This window comes from Manacus vitellinus, unplaced genomic scaffold (genome assembly GCF_001715985.3).
Source record: "Manacus vitellinus isolate BGI_N305 unplaced genomic scaffold, ASM171598v3 scaffold_26_pilon, whole genome shotgun sequence".
Lineage (NCBI taxonomy): Eukaryota > Metazoa > Chordata > Aves > Passeriformes > Pipridae > Manacus > Manacus vitellinus.
In genome coordinates this window covers 6824243-6847800 of record NW_021939960.1, presented here as the reverse complement: position 1 = coordinate 6847800, position 23558 = coordinate 6824243, and the positions used below count along the sequence as shown (strand labels likewise).

The 23558-nt window shown below is 43.5% G+C and overlaps 1 protein-coding gene across 1 annotated transcript in view; it reads left to right on the top strand.

Moving 5' to 3' along the window:
* BHLHE23 (basic helix-loop-helix family member e23) overlaps positions 1-4189 on the top strand; it is a 35534-nt gene extending 31345 nt beyond the window's left edge. The window contains 3 exon segments of the mRNA XM_029960395.1: positions 2827-2983; positions 2985-3018; positions 3021-4189. Of these exon segments, the coding sequence (XP_029816255.1) occupies positions 2827-2983; positions 2985-3018; positions 3021-3530 (701 nt within the window). The 3' untranslated portion in view covers positions 3531-4189.
* Positions 4190-23558: the final 19369 nt, after the last annotated feature.

Below are 23558 nucleotides of genomic sequence, written 5' to 3'. Positions count from 1 at the left end.
TGTAAAATGTTTGTGACGTGAAAGAGTCTTAATCAAAGTATAGGTCCTGCCTCAAGGATCTTACAGTTACAGTAACTATCATAATTGCAGTGATGATAGTCTGCTATTAATTATTAAATGGTCACAACAAGTTTTGAATATGTAAAACACTGGAAGAAAGAAATCCCACTTTAAAGCTGGCAAATACTCTACAACATGTGATAAATTTATTTCCTACTGCATATGTCCATTTTTCCCCAAAGCACTTGGAAGAGATTTTATATTCTGCCATGTTCTTCCACATGAGTCACTCCCTTCTGGTAATTTTTTGTCTTCCTTTTTTGTGTTCTAGTCCAACACATCAAAATCTAAATTCCTGTTTCTCAGTTTGCAGTGAGGAACCAGGTTGGATATTTTCAAAGATGCCTATTCACAGCTGAAATGAAAGGACAAAGTCCAAAGCAAATTCTTCTGTGTGCATTTTTTGGTAGCACATTAAAACCAACTTGATTTAAGATTCATTCAGGGTCCAAGTGATTTCTCTCAGCTGTGCATTTTGGAGTTACATGTAAAGCAGAAAATCCTTCTGCTCTCTTCTCCTGTAGCTGACATACCTCCCAAGCTGCCCTTCAGTGTTGAAATAACCATTGAAGAACTCATCTATTTAATAAACCACAAGAGAGCCTGTGTGAAAAGTGTTTACTTCTAATTTTCAGCCCACTTACATGCACATGACATTCTTAGAAAGCTGGCAATACTTGCAGCATGTCATTATAACAACCAGGATTCCTGAAAGTTTGTAACACTACTAGTCCTTCTCATTGTAAGATCTTAACACATTACAAAAGGAGTAAATCATTTCTAGCAGGGGACAATCCTGCTTTTAACAGTTCCTCTATGTCTTTCTCATGGGAATGATTTATGCCAGTGATAATATTCTGGTACTTCCCTCCATTTGTCTGTTATTACTTGGAGTGTGGGACTGACTCCAGAGATGAGCAGAAGTCCTTTTGTGCTCACCTGTATTTGAAAGTCACAAGGAATATATAGAGTGTCACCATGAATATATAGAGTGATCTGTCCCAGGAGTAGTTAAGTGCTTCAATTGTCATAAAACAATTAAGTGACTAAAACCAGTAATTGGTCTTCATGGTCGGATAAGCCTGATAAGGGGAGCAAAAGAGAGACATGACCATATTGTAACATTCAAACACTGGAGGTGAGATAAGAGAAGATCAGTGAAAAGTATGATGGACAAATGTTGTGCAAACTCTGATGCCAGGCTCAGACAGAGCTACAGGAACACAACCTTCCAGATGTACATTCACAGAGCAGGGGAACAGCCTCATTGCAGGCAACAGCTCTGCATGCACAGAGGGTGAATGTGTCACTGCACATCTCGGAGTTCTTGGCTCTGATGTGGAGAAGGAAGAGAGACAAGCTCGTCATTTCACGTTAGCGCACAGCCAGCACAGAGGGAGGTGATGGGAAGAGGACAAGATAACCATGCTCATAGAGGGCCTGAGAAAAACAGAATACATTCTGGAAAAAGCCTCCTGTCACCTTAACACCCAAGCTATTTACTACAGCAAATAACCTACTAGGTGCATCTGCAGCAACTGGTTGCATCTGCCCCTAGGCAATATCCACCTTCTCACATCCATGTGTCACTGCACAGGATTCATCCCATCCTTTCTGAACAGACGGTTGAGGGGCCTGGACCAGGCGTATGTCATGTTTGTAGAAAGCCTGGAATGCCCTTGTACTATCTGTAAAATATATCTCAGTAACGTGAAACAGTCTGCAAAGTGCAGGAAAAAAAAGAAACTGGGACCTCTTTCTGTTGCAATTAAAGATTAGGCCCTTATTGTTATCTCAGTCCAGGAACATGGGACAAAGCATCCTGATTATTCTTCACCATGCAGCTCTGAGCTTTGCCAGTGGCTGCCTCAGAAGCTCCTCGAGGTTCCTCTGTGGAGCAGGCACCACCAGTCACAGTGATGATTCCTCACACCCTGCAGGCTCTGGTGTGGTTTCCTATCCAAGTGTCACACTCACTTACTGGTACCCACAGCTGAGCAGAGAGTCCCTCCAGAGCTGGGCTGGACCATTACAGATCAAACCTTTTCCTGGCACATGGAAGGGAGGAACAATCTGAGCCTCTGAAGAAAATGGGAATAGACAGGGCCTTTGCCTTGGAAATCTCCCTGCACAACAGGTGCCTCCTCTGTCATCCCACCTAAACCACGACAACCAGATCTCAAGTCGTGCCCACTGCTGCCAGCACTGCGTGTGCCCCTGGTGCTTCCACCACCCGGGGGAAGAGGGGAAGAGGGGAAGAGGGGAAGAGGGGAAGAGGGGAAGAGGGGAAGAGGGGAAGAGGGGAAGAGGGGAAGAGGGGAAGAGGGGAAGAGGGGAAGAGGGGACAGAGGGGATCAGGGGAAGACGGGGAAGGGAAGCGGAAGGGAAGGGAAGGGAAGGAAGCGGAAGGGAAGGGAAGGGAAGGGAAAGGGAAGGGAAGCGGACAGGAAGGGAAGGGAGGGAAGGAAAGGGAAGGGAGGGAAGGGAAGGGAAGGGAGGGACGGAAGGGAGGGAAGGAAGGGAAGGGAAGGGAAGGGAAGGGAGAGGGAAGGGAAGGGAAGGGAAGGGGAAGGAAGGGAAGGGAAGGGAAGGGAAGGGAGGGAAGGAAGGGCGCGCTCCCTCCGATGGTGGGAGTGTCCCGCGCCCTCTCGGGGATATAGTCGCGGGCCGTTCCGCGCTCACTGCCCGCCCCCAGCCGGGCGCCAGCGCCGAGCGGAAGCGGCGGCGGACCCCTCCTCCTCCTCCTCCACCCTCTTCTCCGCTCAGCGCCAGCAAGCGAGCGCGGTTTCCCCGGCGATGCCGAGCTCAAGTCGCTGGGCAGCGAGCGTAACCCTGGCGCTGGCCCCGGCTACGGCCCTCGGCTTTCGCCTACGGCGGCGGTGCGCGGGGTGCGCCGAGGGCCGCGGGGCGCGTACCCGGGGGGCCGGGGCGGACTTCCATCCCGGGGCGCTGGGCAGAGTCGGCGGACGAGCAGCGGCGAGCAGAGCGGCGACGAGGAGGACGGCTTCGAGCCGGGGGTGAAGGGCGGCGCGGGCTTCGAGCGAGAGGGGAAGCTGAAGGGGGGAGCCCTGGGCAAGAAGCCCAAGGAGCAGCGCTCGCTGCGGCTCAGCATCAACGCGCGGGAGCGGCGGCGGATGCACGACCTGAACGACGCCCTGGACGGGCTGCGCTCCGTCATCCCCTACGCGCACAGCCCCTCGGTGCGGAAACTCTCCAAAATCGCCACGCTGCTCCTGGCCAAGAACTACATCCTCATGCAGGCGCAGGCCCTGGAGGAGATGCGGCGGCTGGTGGCCTACCTGAACCAGGGCCAGGCGCTGAGCGCCCCGCTGCCCGCCACCCTCAACCCCTTCGGACAGTCGCCCGTCTACCCCTTCGGCGGCGCGGCCGTGCCCGGCTGCCCCGAGAAATGCACTGCCTTCACAGGAGCCGCCTCCGCCCTCTGCAAACACTGTAACGACAAGCCTTGACTTCTGCCTTCTTCGGGCTTTTCCTTTATTTTGTTCTTTTTTTTTTTTTTTTTATTTTATTTTTTTAGTTCTGTGCACTTTTCTTTCCACTGCCATCATCCTTGGCTTCCTTCCATCAGTTAAGTCTGGGTTTTCTTTCTGTTTGCATCTCTTAAATACCCCTCTCCCCATTTGGAAATATTTGGCAGTTCACGTGGACTCCCAAAACATCCACTTTCTACTTTGTTTAGTTACCCCCCACATGCAACTTCATCTGTAGAGTTATTTCCTTCCCAGCCTGTCAGTGGACTGTGAGCGTAAATGTTGCTTTTCCACTTGCTCTGAGCTACAAAGTTTCTGAGCAGTTTTGAACCAAAACTGTAGAAAAACAGAGAGGGAGAGAGATCTGGAAATGGAAAGATCAGTGAGTCTGTTCCGGCATGATCGACCTGTGTTAAAAATACATCAAAGGAGGGCAGGAAAGCAAAATCCAGGTGCAAACTATGCAATGTTTCAGATTCCTGAGCGGGTGGGGGTCCTATAGCCGGCTGGGTTGGACTGCACCTGCAAATTCAACTGAAAATCATTTGGTCAGCACATGGGAGGGGGGGAAGTTCAGTGCTCTTGATAAAACTATTGATGCTTCAAAGAAAGATGCTTTCTTTTTTTTTTTTTTTTTTTTTTTTTTTTTTTTTTTTTTTGCACTTAAAAAATTAACCCGTTCTTGGACTGGGAGGAACCTGTGATTGTATGCTAATCTAAGCTTGCTGTTTGCCTGTTTCTCAGCTTGGTTAAGTTTTCCAGATGATTTTCCAAAGTCGTTGCTCATCATGATAAACAAAGCAAAAGATCACTTAACATATAAATATGTATTTATAATAAATAAAAGACATGAATAACCACTTTCTCTGTCCTACATGTCTCTAAAACCAGCTGGCAGTCAAAGCAAAACTCCTGCTGAAGTCAGGTAAAGCGGAGATGGATGCAGCAGGAGCAGCTATGTGAAGTTAGGGGAATGATTGGAATACTTGGAAAAAGCTTGTGGATATTCAGCTCTTTATCAGCAGGGTTGTTTTTTTTTTCTCCAGTTTCTCATGAATTGTGAGTGCACAAAAATGTTGCTTATGTCTGACATTTAAGAGTTAAGCAGGTAGAGATTTTGCTTGTGCATTTTGACACTTGCTGGGGGATGCTGAAAGTGGTGTTTGACCGGGGTTATCATAGCAGGGAGCTTGGCTCTGAGGGCACCCATGGAAAACATGGCAGGGAAGGAAATCGCTTAAAGACTCTGCTTATCCCTTTGGCTTGGTTTTCTCTTAAATCTACAGCTTGACCCTAAACCTACTTGTGGGGTTTGGGCCACTTAATATCATAACTAAACTAATAATCCCTTGCTAATATTGACTGTGTTTGTACAAGTTACAAAGTGAGTCCCTTGCTGGCTGAGTTTTTGGTGTTGCTTGTGTTGGTTTTACTTTGGTTTTCTGGTTTATGGTGTTCGACGCTTTGGTGCCTTTTATGCTTCACTAGTCATTATATTATAATAATAATAATAATAATTGAGGTGCATTCAGTGCTTTCTGTTTGGGTGGGAATACCCACCCAATGTCAGAGCAACCACGTAAACTGGTACAGTCGCAGCCTCAGGGGCTCGAGCTGTCCGTGGCCATTTGTGTTAGGAGTGGGGTGTAACTATTTAGGGTTATTAAACCAATTTCCATGCCTGTCGCTAGTGTTATGCTAATTTGAAAAGGACTGCCATCCCTCTAAAGCCGCTTGTCCATGGCACTTAATTTTAATTAATACATTTCCAAAAGACTTTTTGTGTTTGGAGAACCAAGTGTGTGATTAAGCCTCATTCATAAAGACATATGTTTAAAACTGGTTCCTGCTCGTTTCCATTTTTATATCTTCACTTCTTCCTCTTTTTTTTCTTTTTAATTACAGAATAGTTTTACAGAACAGTTTATCTCTTTTTCCATAAAACAAAATTTTGAATGTACTCTCAAAAGGCATCTGATGAAGTGAAAGCCGACCAAAACCACTACTGAAGCAAAAATGACTGGAAACTGCAGATCAGCAAAGGTCATTTAAAATTTTGCAGACTGAGTTGTTGCTAGATAACATTTTGGAAAAAAAACCCAAACCTGTCACCTAAACAGAGAATCATGATTTTTAAGTAGATGTATGTTGCTTCTGGTTAAAATTAGAGAAGATTTAGCAGTTGAGAATATTTAAATGGAGATTAATTTAAGGGTTCATTTTTCACCAAAACTAAAATAGTTGGAGAATAAAGTATTTAACAGCTTAATATTTAATCTGAGTTTGGTTTGGTTAAAGATTTAACACTAATAATAATGGAATTTATAATTGCTTCTTTCTCCAATAATTATCACCAAAAAAAAGCAGCTCACTAATTTCAGAGCCTAAAAATGTCTTTATAGTCTTAGAGACAAGCTGGTTTTGGAATGATGGGGTTTAGTACAGTGATTGTTTTAAATCTCTTCCTTAAATTTACATCAGTAACAACTTGCTCATCCTACCTTATCTACCTGGAATAGTAAAAAATCCACCTTCTGAGAGTCCTTGAAATATTCAGAAGGTTCTTCAAGAACCCACTTAGAATCAATCAATCTCAGGAGACTAAATATGGAATTTAAAATACAGATGATAAAGCCTGTATTAAAAAATTTTTTTCATAGGAAAAATAGCAAACTTGAGTATCTAAGTGCTGTTAAAAGGTCAGGTATTAAAAACAAGTGTAGAATTTGTCAAAGCAATACTAGAGGAACTTGTAAATCATTATTAAAATTGACCTTAGAGTACAGCGGTTTTAATTCAAAAGGAAAAAGAAGATCAATCATAACTTTTCCTGCAACAAGCAATATTAAGCCAGAATTAAGTTGTCTAACTTCTCAGTTAATCTGAAAGTTCAGTCCTGTGAGTTGCTTCTCTCCACCACGGACTTGCAGGATTTGAACTCGTACAGAGGTGAAGCCCAGACCGAGCCCTTCGCATTTCCTGTGGCAGGAAGGCATCTACTCCGAGGTGATTTACACTGAGCTGCTGCTAAAACTGCTTCCAAGTGAATGCCTAATACCACTGAAAAGATGATTTTGTTGGGAGGGGATAAACGAGCTATTGCATTTGTGTGTGAAGCATCGGTGCTAACCTTGCAGATGTGCGTGGTTATCCTGAGGATGACGTCCTGTAACTTGTCATCTGTTTTTCCCCTTCTCTGGCATACGAGAAACAAATCAACTTATTTTGTGTACCATGTAAGGTTTTAAGTGTCTGCTTCCGTTTGGTGTTTCAGAGAAGATAAAGGGAGGACTTCAAAAAAGCTGAAGATCTTTTTTTTTCCTGCTCAGATGTTCTTGTTATGATGCCTGCTTCTTTTTTCCCAAGGAGGATTTGTTTTGTATGCTCAGATGGAACTGAAATGCAGTTCATGTGTTCTAATGTGCTTATTATCCTGATATGTTCATAATTTGAAGAAAACATAATCCCAGCTTTTAATTAAATGTAATATATTGTTTTCTAACCTCACTTAGTTTTTCTTTCAACTTCATGAGGTGTCACAAAGAGGAAGTGCTGCCCTTCTGTGCTGCTCTGCTGTCTGTTGTTTTTTTAAGTTGTGGAATTCTGGTCACTAACCAAAGCAAAGGTTTTCTTAACCAATATGCATAACCTTATTAACAGGGAATTGGAAAGTGCTGTCAGCTCCCACCGCATCAGTCAAGATTTAACATTAGCAGTCTTGAGCCTGCAAGGAAAAACGTTGTTTAATCAAATACAGGGGAGCAACAGGTCTGAAGATGGAGGGCCTAGAAGGCAGCTGTCTACTTCAGATACCAGCAAAAAGTTAAATCAGTTGGAGTTCCTGGAAGGAAACAGTGAGAATCATGGAGCTTTCCTTGTCCTTTGATCCCTTTTGCTGATTTTCTGACATGCTGTCATAATATCTGAATATTGCTTGGTGCTGAGCTTGTTTCCCAGACTTTAGGAAGTGATTTCTCATTGTTCTCAGATCACTTTTTGGTATTGTTCTTTACATACCCATTTCTGTAATTTCCATTTCAAAAGAGCAGTTGACACTTTACGAGAGTGAAGTGAAGGTAGGGTCCAATCCTGATGCTGTTTTACTAATTGGCAGCCCTGGTGATGTTGTCGACTGCGAGGTGGGGCCTGATGCTGCCGAGCACAGTGGCGGTTTCTAAACCCAACATAATGCTGCCTTTAAGAGGTTCCCGAGGCCCAGAAAAACTTGTACAAGCTTTATCCCTTTACTATATTAGCCTTGTAACACGTGTAAAGCACAGGGCACCGTGGATAAAGACCTCATTTGAAAGCTTTCATGGCTCTTCAGCCCAAACCTGCTCGTTGCCAGCCCAGCAGTGGGAGTCGCTGGGCGAGGTTGAGTCCTCGCATACGGCAGGTTTCTAGCCCAGTTTGCAACAGCTGGAATTGTTTAGCTTACAGTTTAGGTGAGCAAAACCAAGCATTCCACCTTGCCTTCTATAATGTGTGTTCCAGCGAGTTATTTGGATGGACTCTTGAAAAAAGAGGTCGGGCTCTGGAGCGTTACTGAGATTTATTTTACCTGCGCTCGTTGCCTGCCACGTGAATTATCAGCAGAGAAATCGTTGCACTGACCTGAACGGGTGAAAATGCTTCTAAAGATTATTAGAACACACCATCCAATATTTTCAATTTTCAGAACTGCTTTTATTTTGTTATCTGTCGTTTGATAGAATTTTGATTAGTATTGCACAGTGGAAAAGTTGGGGTTTTTTTTCTGTTTTCACTAATCCTGATTAAGGCTAGAAAAGACTCTTGATTACAGTAATTTTAATAATGTAAATTTGTTTGTGATATGTCTTTAGTCTTTAATCCCCTTTGGCATTCCATTCAAAAGGAGATGAAAAATTCAGGGATTTGTAACATTTAAATCAGTCATTCCATGAATGTTTCTCAGATGGTTTTTCTTCTACCTGAAATAAAAAACACCTAATGGGTATGTAACATATTTTGTGATCAAATTCAGAATACATTTGCATGGGGTTTTTTGGAAAACTTTTCTTTTTGGTGGAAAAATAGCCTAATATCAATCATTTTCTCTTTACAATAAGGTATATATGCTTAAGAGAAAATTGAACAATTATCAAAACAAATAATCTATTTGAAGTCTTTGCCATCCATTCATATGTTCTGAAGTATGATTTTCACCATGGACTTTATATAATCTTTCCGTAGTCAAAATTCACATTAAATCTTTTAACCATTGCCTGAAATTTTTATTTCTATTTGTCTTTATAAATATAGACAGATTTAAAATGATCCAGTTAATTTTTTTAAAATGCCTTACCTTCACTTAACGATAGTAAAATTTGAGTTAATGTTTATTCCTGAAATACTAAACAGTTTTGAACGTAACCTTCATACTTCTTTAAGGCCAAAAAGATTAATCTTAAGTATTAACATTACAATAAGCTAATTTATAGACATATTAAGCCAAGCTGTTTCAGGTGGAGAATAAAGGGGTTCTTTTCTTACTATATTTAAGGCAGTGAAATTTGTAGAATAAAGACTTGCAGAAGACAGACCACAAGTAATTAAGGTCTTACATGAGGGAGAAGGAGAGCAGGCTGGTTTTCAAACTCCTTGCCCTAGTGAAACAGTTAAAATATATATATATATTTAATTATTTAACAGCTTATTTTAATTTTTAAGTCTTTCATGTCATCAGTCATTCATGTTCATTAAAATCTGCTTTGTTAATGCCATTTCTATTTGTTTAATTTATCTTTCCCCATGCTAACCCTAACGTTGTTTCTGTTAATGTGTATCAATACAGAATTGTACTATGAATACAACCCAACCTTCCTCAGCTACCAATGGGGGGGGGGACAAAAAAAAAAACCAACCCTATCTGCTCTTTTGCCTTAAGTATTTCAAAGGGAAAAAACATGGCTGAGCAAAAAAAACATCACCCCAGTTTTTCCTCCAAGCCCACTTTTGTCTAAAGTAATGAGGCCATAGTCAGTTGGCTCCGAAGAGCGTCGTGATTTGGTGTGACGTACAGTGAATCATTGCAGATCCATTCGGACTGCATTCGTTATTTTAATGAGACAGAGGCAAATCTGGTTTTTTGGCCGCAAACCTTAAGATGCAAAGCATAATGTGAAATGGTTGTTGATTGCCACAAGGCAACTGACATTATAGATTTTTATCGCCATCATTATGCGCTTTAAAACTCGCCACATCCCAAGATATTTAGCCCCTTCCCTCTCCCGCTGCAAATGACAGGGAAGCCACAATGCTGACATTTAAAAGCGAAGAGCTCATCTGTTTAATTTCTACGCTTATTAAAACCTTACGTTGCATCCTCTGGCCTGCACTTTGTTGTTTTGTTTTTTTTATTCATGCTTTCCCAGAGGAGGAGGAAAACCCCCACTGCAGCGCGGTCACCCAAAAAAGGTCACATTCAGTTGGGCGACAGCAGTACTAGGTCCCCACCAGCCTTTTGCTTGATGCAGTATAAGAAATGACAATGAGGCGGGCAAATCTGTGCCCAAACAGTAATCACAGTAATGGTGTTCATCAGAATTTACCAGTGCTGAACTTTTCCGTGGTCTGGAGTTTCCTCTTCCGTGCTACCAGTAAGGAATTTATTGTGCTTGTATTTGCCTTCAAGCAAAGGGCACCCAGTTGATTGCTGAAGAAAAAAAGCTTTCAAAATTGGGTTGTGCTGGTGAACGTGGTTCTGTGTGTGGGCATGTTTATTGGTGTAAAATGCACATCCACTTGCATATGTTAATGCACATGTATAGTGTCTTCACATACATTGCACCTGTGCCTATGTGTATGCATGGATGGGTGATTCTATAATTTATTTACCTTATGTGTCTTTTTTCCATCTTTTTTTTTGGTGGCTTTACTGGCCTGGTTTTGTCACGTTTTCATGAAACTTTGTGCGACATCGTTTGACCGTAGCACAGAAAGTGTCATCGCATGAAAACCACCGGCCTCCTGAAAAATTGCTTTGACCTGTTCAAGCTAACAAACCCAAGAATAATATTTTTCATCATTTTATTTTACCCCTAATAAAAAGAAGTGATGTTTTGGGACAGGACATGGTGTTTGTTTCCCGTTCTGCCATCGGCAGCTTTGCAGTAAGGACCACAGAGAACCTGCACATTTTTGCTTTTCCAGGTTTCCAAATGCATCCATCCGATTTTTATTGATTTGCTAAAAGTAAGTCTCATGTCTTGTGCTCTTCACACAGATGTCATGAAGAAATCCTTATGCCTTCCATTTGAGAATTACATTAAGTATTTTTTATCTCCTGGCAGCTTCAGTGTAAAGCAAACTCTGCAGCTGACAGCCATAGTGGGTGCACTCAGTGTTTACAGCAGAACTGAGGCTGTAGGGGAAAAAGATGAAAATCTCTTGCAAAATGTTAAAATGGCTGCTGACTTGGAGGCCTCTGGCTCAGTTTTACATTCTTTCCAATGTCCAAGAAAATATGATTTTATTTCTAACAAGTTTTCTCCCCTTGGCTTTTTCCCTCCTGTGCCTCAGTCAGTTTCCTGGAAGATTTGAGGACAGAAAACACTTTAGTTACAGGAGCTCTGTTACTCCTAACGGTCCTTCTTGCAATTGGATGTGGCACTGTATAGAATAATCCTGATACTGGGAGATGGCACAACATAGACGAGCTTATTCCTCTCTGACTTGACTCTTCTTTCCAGTGTTTGCTTGTAGCAGTTCACAAATACCCTTTTTGGGGTGGGGGGATAAGCAATGTGCACAGAACACCTCAAATGTTTCTCTCTCTTTGGGAACCATCTTGTATTTGATTTCATCAAAAGCAAAACCAAAATCCCTTGTCAGGCAAGAGCTTTTCCTTTTCTTTTTGCTTTCAACTGCTTGTTGAAGTTCTCACCCTTGCAAATTCTCTCTAAATGCTTCTGCCCTCGGTCGGACCCTGATCCAGTCTGCAAACAGACTAGTCCCTATATAAATATATAAGAAATTAATTCTTGACCTTGTTGAGCACGCATGTCTGAAGATATTTACTTTGTTGTAGTTTTGGAGTTAAATCAAATTTTGAAGCGGCATCTGATCATTTCAGTGAAATTCTGTTGCTTTTGACTTCCTTCTCCAGTTGCCTTGCCCTGAGGCACAGAAAAGATCAAGGCATTTGCCCATGGACACACACTGACTGGAGTGGCTCATTGGATTTGAATTCAGATGATCTTAGTTTCCTGCTTGCTTAAATAAGATGCACATTACTCTGCCTCCCCAGCAGCATCTGCACTGACATTTTCTCTCTCTCTCCTCATGCTTGGGGTCCCTGGAAAGATCGAGCCTCTATTGTGGCAGTGGTGTCACCCAAGTCACCTCCTGGTTCCTTCTGGAGCAGTGACAGCCAATGGAAAGGGAGGTGTAGCTACATCTTGGCTGTTTTCTAAGTCTCCTGCTGCTACAACAGCCCGAGGCTACTTGAACCTACCCTGGGGACCAGCCAGTCCCCAGCTGCTCCGGAGTGGAGGAGCATAAAGGTGGCTTCAAGCCATCTTTGTTCTCCAATCCTCGTCTTGTGCTGAGTGCGGTCAAGTCACAGGGGAGAATCTGGGCCAGAGTTTATGAAATGCTTTGCTACAGCAGCATGCCCTCGCTGCCAAACGCAGCTTTCTGGTTCTCTGAGCTCCTGTCTCCTGCCCTTCGCTTCTGCCCTGCAATGGGGGAGGCGGCAGAGGCTCCAGCCAGGATCGTTTCTCTGTGAAAGCACCATTCTGTAACATGAAGTGTCATTACAGGGCTGTCCTTTGCTGCTTTCTCTGCGTCCCTGTCACTGTTTGAGCCACAGGCTCCCGCCTCAGAGTCCTGCACAAAGCTTGTAACCCCAGGAAGGAAGCAGGACTGATATACAGTGGGAGGAGGAGGTGCTATCACTGGCTGAACAACTCCTGTTCTTTTTGTAAGGAAAACAGGCACTTCTAATGGGGATTTTTTTTTTATCTGTATAGTCACATCCCTGCTTGGCCTCTGGTTTTGAACCAGCCCCAGTGTGCTCTCTCTCAGCCTGAGGTGGTTATACTTACACACCTGTAATTCCCCTCCCGGTCTGACACTCAGCTTTTGGTTTTCATGCCATGGAGTTAATCCATTTCTGACACTGATTCCACACCAGTATCACTTTCCTAACTTCAGAGAGTATTCTCATTTTCAAATGAAACAAATGCCAGCCTCATGCAATTCACTTTTTGTGATCAGCATTATTTGGGCAGTTGAATTCTGGCACTTCATTTCTGTTCCCTGTCCCTTCCCATGATTTCCTGTGTAACACCCAACACACACACACATATTTGCTGGCTGAAACACATACATTTCTGCTGGCTGAAACACTTTTAATGGCTGGTTTTAGTTGTCTGGAATGAAAGAACTATTTTCACCTACCCAATAGCATTAATGGAACTGGCATGAGGAGTGCTCTGGTTAAAATGAGACAACCCAAGTGACCAGGTTAAGGCATTAAAAAGATATTTTATTCAACCCAGATGAAAAGGTGTGTCTCTGCTCATTTGCACAGCAGTGGAATTCCCACCAGTTCCTGCAATAGGAGTAAGACTTGTCTTTTTCACTTTAATATAATCTAAACCTCTCTAGAAGCTCCTCCAAGGGTCTGCAGGTTGGGGTTTTTTGGGACTTGGCCAGCGCAAAGTGGCTCATCCTGGTAGTGATGTGAGGGGTATCTACTCAGACAGGAATGTCTCAGAACCACTCCCATCATGGCCAAGGCTGATATTTTTTCGTCACAAATCTTCTGATGACTCTCTAATGACTTTCAATCGGTTTGCTGCACTGATGTATGATTCATTCACCACATTATTCCAGCTGCTGGCCTGAAACGCTCACTTTGAGTTAGAAGTAAAGTTTATTCTGATCTAGATTTCCATTCAGATGTGGTTTTACACAGAGTTTGGGATTTCACTTGGTTCAGCTGTTAAAATTCAGGATACCCCAAATTTGCAGACATGGGATGGTAGACTTCAACAAAAATATGAAAGACAAAAACCCAATGTGGCCATTAATTTTGAGATAAAAACATTAATAACTTGAGGTGGACTGGAGAAGCTCAGTTCACATAAACTTGATCTTCAGAATTCAGCAATTTTGATTTCTAGTATCCGTCTAAATAGCCGTGGATGGAGCAGACAGAGTGTCTTAATTCATTCAGCAGTTGAGAAGTGGAAATTACATGTCTTTCCTCTTCATTTTCTCTGTGAAAATCTTTTAACTAATTTATGGAGTAGTTAATCTGGTCTCGCACGTGTGTGGGTAAATGAGCATGTCATGTGTCTTCGTGTGCAGGAGAAAAAATTATTTCCTGATGGCAAGATAATGGAAACATATTGGGGGTGAGAGAAGGGTTTCATTAGAAAAGCACAGCTTCACGACTACGATCCTTGCATATGAATCATGACTCATCTGCTCCAGAGTGAAAAAAAAAGAATCACTGGGAGTCAGATTATTGTACCTAACTCAACATCTAAAAGTCAGACAACTAATTAAGCCTGGGCTGTCTCCATCCTGAGGAATAATAGATAACAGCTTCCCAAGGGTAATTCATGTCACTGTAGAATAGGTGGACAAGTTGCCTTCTGGGGATGCTTATCTCTTGACATTGACTGCAGAAGCTACACAGAGAGCTTAGAATACAGGCCTGGTTTTCAGGCACAGGCACACAGAGAGAGAAACCCCTGCCTTACAGTCCAGTGCTAGAATTAGGACTAAAAATCAGAGCTTAAAAGGTTGCTGTTTCCTAGCTGATAGAATAACCTGGCCCAAATAAGAAGCAGCCCATCAGCAGCCAGAATAACCCAAGGCAATGTGAAATTAAAAGCAGCTTTCATTAAAGCTGCCCAGGGAAAATGTGTATATCTGTGGGAAGCATGTCTGGTCACTAAATAATACGGGATGATAACAATGAAAGAGATAAATGAAAAGGGGCACATGGAGTAAATTATGCTGACAAATCTCAGAGTGAGGGTCTGAAAGTTGAAGGTTGTGGACAGTGTCTGCTTTCAGAACATGTGATGTTAATCCAGGTCAGAGCCTCTCTCTGAGGCCCACTGGAAAGACCTATTGAGTCATGGAATTCTAGAATAGTTTAGGTTGGAAAAGCCCTCCAAGATCATCAAGTCCAGCCATTAACCCAGCGCTGCCAAACCCACCACTAAACCGTGTCCCCAAGTGCCACATCCACGTGTCTTTTAAATCTCTCCAAGGATGGGAACTCCACCACTGCCCTGAGCAGTTTGTTCCAATGCTGGACAACCCTTTCAGTGAGGAAATTTTTTCCAATATCCAGTTTAAACCTCCCCTGGCACAACTTGAGGCTATTTCCTCTTCTTCTTCACTTGTTACTTGGGAGAAGAGACTGACCTCCGGGCAAACTGAATTTATAAGATCTTTGAGCGAGGTCAGATTTGTACTTCTCTGTTGCCCAGGAGCTGTGAGCTGAACATGGTGATGTTACTCGCTGCAAGAAGATGATGCTCAGACACACTGCAAAAATCAGCCAGGATGAACCTATTGAAAAGTCCCAATTCCACAGGTATAAACTGGAAAAAAAAGCCCTGCACATACAAGGTGGCATTTTGCACCTGGGAACAAGGTAAATAGCAATGCATTTCTGAAATGCACAGTATGGCACTGCATTGTAAACTTCCATCCAATTAATGCCATGTGAGAGTGGCCTGATGCAGTGTGTTATTTGTCCTGATGTATTCTGGAGCTTCTGTGGACAAGTATTAAGGAGGCTGTGAAGCTGTCACTTTGTAAAGCTTTGTGAAGGCTACTCAAAGGTTGTAGATTTAGTAGCTATAACTCTAAAATGCAATAGTGTTTTTAAGGCTTTTCTTTTCCCTGGGTGGAGCCTTCACAGACACCCAGAAGGTATTTTAATTGATGTCCATAACTCTTCCATGGTTAAAGTAGGGCAGCAGAGAGGGCACCAAACCACAGTTGCACCATGATTTACTATCACAGTTTGACAACAGTATTCCATACATATCTACTGGAAAACACTCTTAATTTGCCCTCAAACACAGCAAGTCTGCCATCCAAGATATCCACAAATTCTGAAATGCAGTGATGGGGCAAGGGTGGGGAGAGTCATCACGTTTAACCCGTGACTGCCACATTTTTCATCCCTACAAGGACATTAGACACAGTAAAATGAGTCCTGGTGGAAGTGTGTGTCTCCCTGAAGTGGGCAAACGACAGGTTAAGAGAAAGCAAATGAAAGGTAAGATTAATAGCATTTATCATGGCAGATAGACTAGCAGTTTGCTAATTAAAGATGTTAGAACATAGAAGCAGCCAAGGATCAGTGGCTTTTAATGAGGATGTTGTAGGGTGATTTAGGTCTAATTTTCTGCTTAATAAGGCTGGTTTAAAAAGTAATTTTGTTGGGATGTGACTCTCCTAAACCTGTTCATTATCAGTGATGGGACTTCACTTCAACACTCCAGGAAATGTTGTGTTTAATTAATATTGTGTCGGCAAGTGGATATGCTGACAGATGAGAAAAAAATTGATGAAGAACTTTCAAGGACATTGACTTCATTACACAGCTTCATTATAGCCTGAATAACTGGCTAAATATGTCGTTGGAAAGATAATGTGCCACTTTTAACTCTTTTCTGCGTGTTGTTCACGCAAGTACCCAGAGTATTTTTTCAAAACAGCCACTATTGGAAAAAAGCAACACCGAGGTATCAGTTCTACAACATTTTCTTATTGATCCATTCCCTTTATGATATTTCTAACTGATGGTGGTCTGTGTAAAGCAAAACACTGTAGATTATTTACATTAACTCATCAACCTTTTTACTTGGGCAGAATACGACATTCTTCACCATTGGGTAATTCTGCACAGAGCTCCTGAGACAGGAGTAGAAATTAATTTAAATGATTTTTATTTCTCTGAACAAAACAACATCCTGAAGCACAGTGATGGACTGATCAGTGCCTGAAGATGATATAGATATAGGTGTAGATACATAGATACATACATATATATATATATATCTTGTATACACACATACACTTAACTTTATGCAGTTGGGCTTACTGAAGCAAAATTTACTGCCCCAAAAAGTCCTAAATATTGTGCTTCTACACAGATAGGGATCAATTTTAGCAGAGTGAATCACAACTGGGTTGCATGTAAGCAGGGATGACTTCCATGCCCTGCTATGAGAGCTGAGGAGACAGGTCCTTACTGGCACATGAGCCAGGAATGTTTTTAGTGTCTGCTATGCAAAAAACTGGTACCTGGGAGGGATCTCAAATTTATCTTTTCCTCTCAGCTCAGAAGAGCTGCACAGCAACCCTTATTCCCCCCCAACACCAGTTTTAGATCTGACTTAGTGGGTAGTGTGTTTGGATCCTGAGGTGGTAGCTGCTGCTTCTGCAGCATCCTTTAACTCTTTGATGATTTGCTCTGCAAACAGACTCACCTTTCCCCTGGTTAAGGTTAAGCCATGAGAAATCACCCTATGAAACAATTAAAAAAAAAGAGACCCTACCAATTCAATTAATTTTTGGCCATTGTAGTAGTTCTCAGTTGTTTGCAAACCACCCCCTGCCACCTCACTGAATTTTCAACTAGAAAACTAAGCAAAGATAATCTGTTTCAGACTAGATGATGTGACCCAAGTGTGACCTCAGAGACTTTGGGTTGGGGTCCTCTGATCTGTCTTATAAGACTTTTTGCAGCATGAAAAAAAAACTTCAAGTCTGATCTTTTGAACAGGGGTTGGGAGAGAAAAAGCAAAGTATTGAGCACAGGGTCTGGAGCACTGCTTAACTGGGGGATACAGAAAAGCATCCAAAGAGTCTCTTACAAGCTTCCTAGGGAAAAACAGGTCGAGCAGCAAAACACTGGCTTTTCCTGGGTTTCGGTTACCTTTTCTTTGAGAAATATGACTGTTTAAAGAATAAAAGGAAGTAAAACAAAGATCAACCTGTGAGGCTGAAAGCAGAAGAGGAAGAAAATGTTTTCAATCTTAATCATTAGGGCTATTAGCCAAGAGAAGAGGCCCAGGCAGGGGAAAGAGAAGAGGCACTGACTGGAGGCGACAGCTGGAGTTTATCTGATGCGTCAGTTCTCTTTAACACCTCCATTCTGTGGCTGCTGTCACCTTCAGATGAGGGCTTTTACAGGATGGGATTCAGGAGAGCATTCTGCCGTATCAGCCCTCTTACACACCAGAGAGCTTTGTCCCCATCACAGGATTTTGATTCACATTTCCCTTTTCTGTAGCTACAGGCAGACCCACACACGTGTCCATGTCCGTGTGGCCAGGGGCACCTGTGTAACTGAACACACTCAACACCTCTGAGCTTTGCCCACGTGCCAGCACCCATTAATAATGACTCATTATTTTTTTACCCTCGGTAATATGAAGGTAACACTCAGCCCAACTGCTCAGTGAAAGAGGAGCAGACAGCGTCCTGTCATCACCACAAAGCTGAACCCACTCCAGCACCTTATGCCTACAGAAACTCAGTGAGAGGTCCTGGGTTTGGAAAAGAGGAAGGGACTAACCAAAGCTGCCAATCTCTCCCCAGGTTGGCTGTGTTGGCACAGTCTCCCTAATGGGTAATTGCAGGATTAGAACCTCAGAGTTCAAATATCACAGGGGGACATCTGTCAGCGGAGCAAACCATCACCTGGCAGTGGAACGATGCTCTGAGACACTTGGATGGATCAGCCTGTGGGAGAGAAGCTGCCTGGAGCGTGTAACGCTGGCTGAGCCTGTTAAACATGCAGATCCCAAGGAGTGACTGTAGCTGTCCACTTACAGGCTCAGCTGGCCCATCTTGTGTGTGAGTGTGGGGAGATGGTGTGCAGAGCCCACGCGTGTTGTGTGCGTATCACCCGTGTCACGTGTGCCTTGGGAAAGCAGGGACCTTGTTCCACAGTGGCAGCAGGGGACAGCTGGGAAGTGGCACTTCAGGGTGCCATTAAATGTGCCACTTGGTGTGCCATCATCTGTCAGTGATCTCTGATGGAATCCCACCTACCCTGGAGGGCAGCAAGGGCCTAACCACTCCTAGATGAGCGCTGTAGTCATATCCAACTTGCCTCCTTTGGGCACCCGCCTCGAACACCACAGCAGCCCCTCTCTCCTGAGTCAGGGCACAGGCAGGGTCATGCACCTTTGGTAGCAGAAATTTTCTGAATTGCTCATCTTTCAGCATTTTAGGTGACATGACAAGGCTTACATGTCCAGTGTGGAGTGCCAGCCTTTTCCCAGGTGTAACCTTCACCTGCAAAGTGTGCAGCTTTCTTCTACCTCCCACTTCAGTGATGGTGAAAAATCTGCCTCCTTCCATTTCTGGCTGCCTGCCTGATGCCTACTGCAGTCAAAGAAGAGCCCAGGTTTGCTTGGAAACAAATGATTTATGGCAGGGAGTGTTATTCCCAGGCCAGCTAAGAAGTAAATGCAAAAGTTTTTTAGACCCTGTTAAGCTCAACATCGGTTGAGATCTACTGGAAATTTTAGCTCTGTCCATGTGGGCATGTATGAGGACAAAGATGTTTAAAATTGGGATAAATGTGATGTGGACAGCTGATCCAAAGTTTTGCTTGGGACAGAAAGACCCAGCTGTCTGGATGCCCCACCATGAGCATGCTCCAGCTCGGATGTGTTGTGTTTCGGATGTGTTGGGGACAGTTGTCCTCTGTCTGACAGGCAGAAAATTCAGGGGTTTATTCTTCTTTGACTTTTCTTATTCCTGAGCTCGGTGCCTAATTGTTCTCTGGCAAAGGGGCTAATTAATTCCTGTGCAGGGCAATTAAAACACATTGGATGTGATCAGTTTTGCAGCACTGACAATGAGGTGCTACAGAAAGCAGCCTGGACAGGGAAAAAGCACATTCCCATTTGCCTTCTGATCTTGCTGCAAATGGGGCTGAATGCCCAGGGTGTGGGGTATGTTCAGACTGAGCTCAGGCAACTCTGAGGAGGAGGCAGCCACATTTTTGAACATGAGCTGCTCAGTTCATCCTCTCTTCTGTCCTGGGATTGACAGGGGAAAGCTTAATTTAGTTACTGAAATTGAGATCTTGTCTGTGGGGCCAGAGACTGAGAGACCCCAACCTCTCTGCTAGGCACTTACTGTTCCACTGACAGTGTCTTGGGTCATTTCTGACACCCTGGTACATTGGTGTCACAGTGCCATCCCACCGGGAGGAGCTGACATACCCAGGGACAGGGAGGAGTTCAGTGGCAGGGCAGGGCATCATCTCCCAGCTGGTTGGATCACATGGGGATGAAAATTTGGAAGCAAAGGGTAGTAACAGCCCCGGTTTGTCAGCAGCACATGTATGTTGGCAGCACACACACACTGGTTCACAAGAAGAGCCTGTTGCTCACTCCTGTGGTTTCTAGACTATCTCAGCTGAGCATTCACCTTCAGGGCTGAAGCAGAGAGTCCCTCAGCATGCCCTTTGTAAATATTCAGACGAAATTTTGAAACAAAAATGCCATTAGAAATTTGACTCTTTGTAGGCTGTTGTATAATCCATTACAATGCACAATTATGTAATTGTCACATATCCAAGAGTTTAGTCTTTTGCAACACGCCAAAATCAAAAGTGTGCTCTTATTAACATCTCAAATGTACTAAGTGTTTGGTAAACACTGGAAGATACATTTCTTGCCCCAGAGAACGTACAGTCTGAAAAATTAATATTGATTCTAGACAAATCAATGTTTACTTACTAAAATCATGTGCTGAATACTTTATAAGCAACCACCCAGCTGCAGGGATGTTGCAGCTCTGTCTTCCTGCAATCCCATGAAATACAGTGTGAGTCTGTATGCAAGGCTTCACCTTCCTTTGCAGCTTTAAAATTGTGGCAATAATGTTATTTAACAACATCTCCCGTCAGAAGGAGTGAAGATAAAGAAAAATCAGACTTTTTTCTGCAGATCCCCAAAGGGTTTCTCTTAGGCAAGGCCCATGTGCATTAATACAAATCATATTTTATGTTACTCACAGGACATAGAGATAATCAGAAAGCTATCTTCATAAACAGAGGGTTATTCATAATCCCTCACATGGCATTTCAATTATCAGTCTGATGACGATGTGACATTATGGATGAGGTTGTGATTAAATTTTCTTGTGTAATGACCCTAAGTAAATCTTTGCAATTTTCATTTTGCAGAGATTTAATATAGATTGGTGGCCTGTTGTTTGGCCCCTGTTTAATCCAAAATCGCTCATTAAATTGGGACCAGTAAACATCTGATGATTGCATTTCATGGACTGAGCTATGAATTTAACATATTAAATCTACATTCCAGATGGATATAAGCATCTGTTCTCATTATGGTTATTGGTGTTAATCTGAAACCCTGACCTGCTTCTCCTAACATTACTCATATTAAATTCCATCCCAAATTCTAACATATATTGGCATGAGGGCAGAAGATAGCTAAAATACCTTCACGTGCACGTAATCTGGTAAAAGATTAACAGCAGAAATTAGGGGAGAAATGACATGAACTTCTTGTTCTCAGAAGGTGGCTGTCATTGCTGCAGCATGTAAAACAACTGCTTTTTGTTTTCAAGCATTGAAAAAAAAACCTTGAAAAACCCCAGTAGTCAATTCTAGTTGACCACTCCCTTGCTAATCACCAGGCTTGAGCTGTATCCTTTACAGAGCAGCACAGCCCTAATTTGTAAATCTGATTTGTCACTAAATCTCGTCAGAGTTTGACCCAGCATCTTACAAGCACTTGCCTGGCAGCAGCCAGGCTCCTCTGCTCCAGAAACACTCAGCTCAAAGTCAAATTAATCGGTGACTTCCAAAGACCATTAGGAAGAAGATATGTGTTCCAGGGCTGCTGAGAGCTTCTCCACACTGAATGATTCATGTTTATTGCAGCCAGGGCATTTATTTATTAGATTGCTCAGTGTAATGGGAAATTTAAAATGACACACATTGTATTACAGGGAGCCTTAGCAAAATATTATCTCCCTGTTATTGTAAATCAAACAATTCTCAATGTCAGCTCAGATCACCTTTGCTCAGCAGAAGTTTTTTCCAGAGGGTTTGTGTAGTTCCTTAGATACATGTTTTGCTTTACTTTCAGCAAGCATGGTCTCTTCCCAGGCTGATGGCTGAGACAGCAGAGCTACGTGCTGCAGACTGGGTCACGATCCTGAGTGTAATCCTGAGCTTACCTGGGTCTCCACACCCAGGTTCTGTGCATAAAGGATCACACAATTCAGCCCCATGGTAAAAAAGAGATGAGACAGAAGGGTGAGTATAGTTATTACCTCGAGAAGGAGGAAAACAGTCTGTTTTATGCACCTTGTACTAAAAGGCACAAACCCTTCTTGACACTTCATTAGCAGAGGCCCCACAGTTTTCCTGACTTGCTGAGCAGGGGGCAGGAAGGATCCAACCTCTGGAGCGGTAGGAGAGGGAAAAACCACCACAAAAACTGTAAATACAAGAAAATCCTGAGTGAATACTAGTAAAGGTAGGCTGAAGTCAAAAATCTGAGCTAAGCCCATCAATGGGGTTTGCCCTCCTGTAGCACCTTCCCTTGGTCGAGGCTCTCTGCATGCAGACCATGAGCGACTGTAGAAGGAAAAAGCTTTGTAGAGGGTCTAAGCATCAGATATTCACCTGCCACATATGAACACTGTGCCTGCAGGACAAAGTGTTGGAAAATGCACCAGAAATCTGTCTATTGGTTGAGAAGTGAGACACAGCGATTCCCTATTGCTGCACTGGGCAGTCGCTCATCTGTAAAATTTCCCTGTGATTTTAACAGGCTGGAAAGTGCAGAAACACAAATGTATTATTTCTAATATGAATGGAAGTTTGTACATAAAATAAGGGAAAAGGAGACTTAATCACGTACTAAATATTAGAGTGCATCATCTACACATGGAAAACTCTGGTGCAGCCTCCCATACCCATTTTGTAACAGGAAAAAAAGCTGATCTCTGAAATACCATCTCAAAGACCACAGAAAGGAAGTGGGGGAGGAAAGAACTAAAGGGTCCAGTGGGGGAAAATGTGCATTAAGGTGTGTATTCACCACCACTAGTGGTTGCAACAGGACAAAAACCCTCCATCCCTGTCATTAGTAATTAAGGCTGCATCACTCAGGGCAGAGCGCTGTGTGTGTGCAATGAGGCTAATTAGCACCAAAGCACTGTCTGATTGAAAGGGTTCGGTGCAGCAGAGCACACAGAGGGGCTCACCAGCGAGGCTGGATGCACTCCAGTCCAAGCAGTTTGACTTGGGCTCCCTGCCCCAAGTCAGAGGTGGCTGAAGGGGTCGGTACCACCCACCAGCAGGTGCTGGTGTTGGGAAGACGGCAGCGGGAGCACAAGTGCAGTGTGAGGAGATGCTGCCTGAAATGATAGACCCAAATTCATTTTTTTCCTCCAGAATGTTTATATTTTTATATGCAGGTGTCATTGCACCAGTTTTTTGTCAGGTTGGTCTCAGGATGAGTCAGCAGCAGCAGTTTGGGTGTGTGGGCATCAAGAGTCACCAGCTCAGCAGCTTGGGGGAGTGGGAAGCAGCCGGGGAGAGGAGTCCTGGAGGATCTTCTCTGGCAGAGGGGATCACAGTGAGTGTGTGTTCACAGACTGCCTGGGCTCAGCCACTAGATGAGGTGATGCTTGTTTGGGTCATTCTAGTGGAAGGTGTTTCTGCCCACGGCAGGGTGTTGGAATTAGATGAACTTTGAGGTCCCTTCTGACCTAAACCATCCTGTGAATCTTATGATTCCATGATACAATTCCATCTACTGGTGCCCCCACTGGCTGCAGCCCATGGCCACAGCACTGTGTGTATTCAGGAGCAGACACACAGTGGTAGATCTCTCTCATCACCAAAAGACTTCCACAGCCCAACTGTGGAACAAGTAGACCCAGAGATCTAGTGGACCCAGAGAAAACCAGAATTAAAAATACCCTCCCCAAGAACAG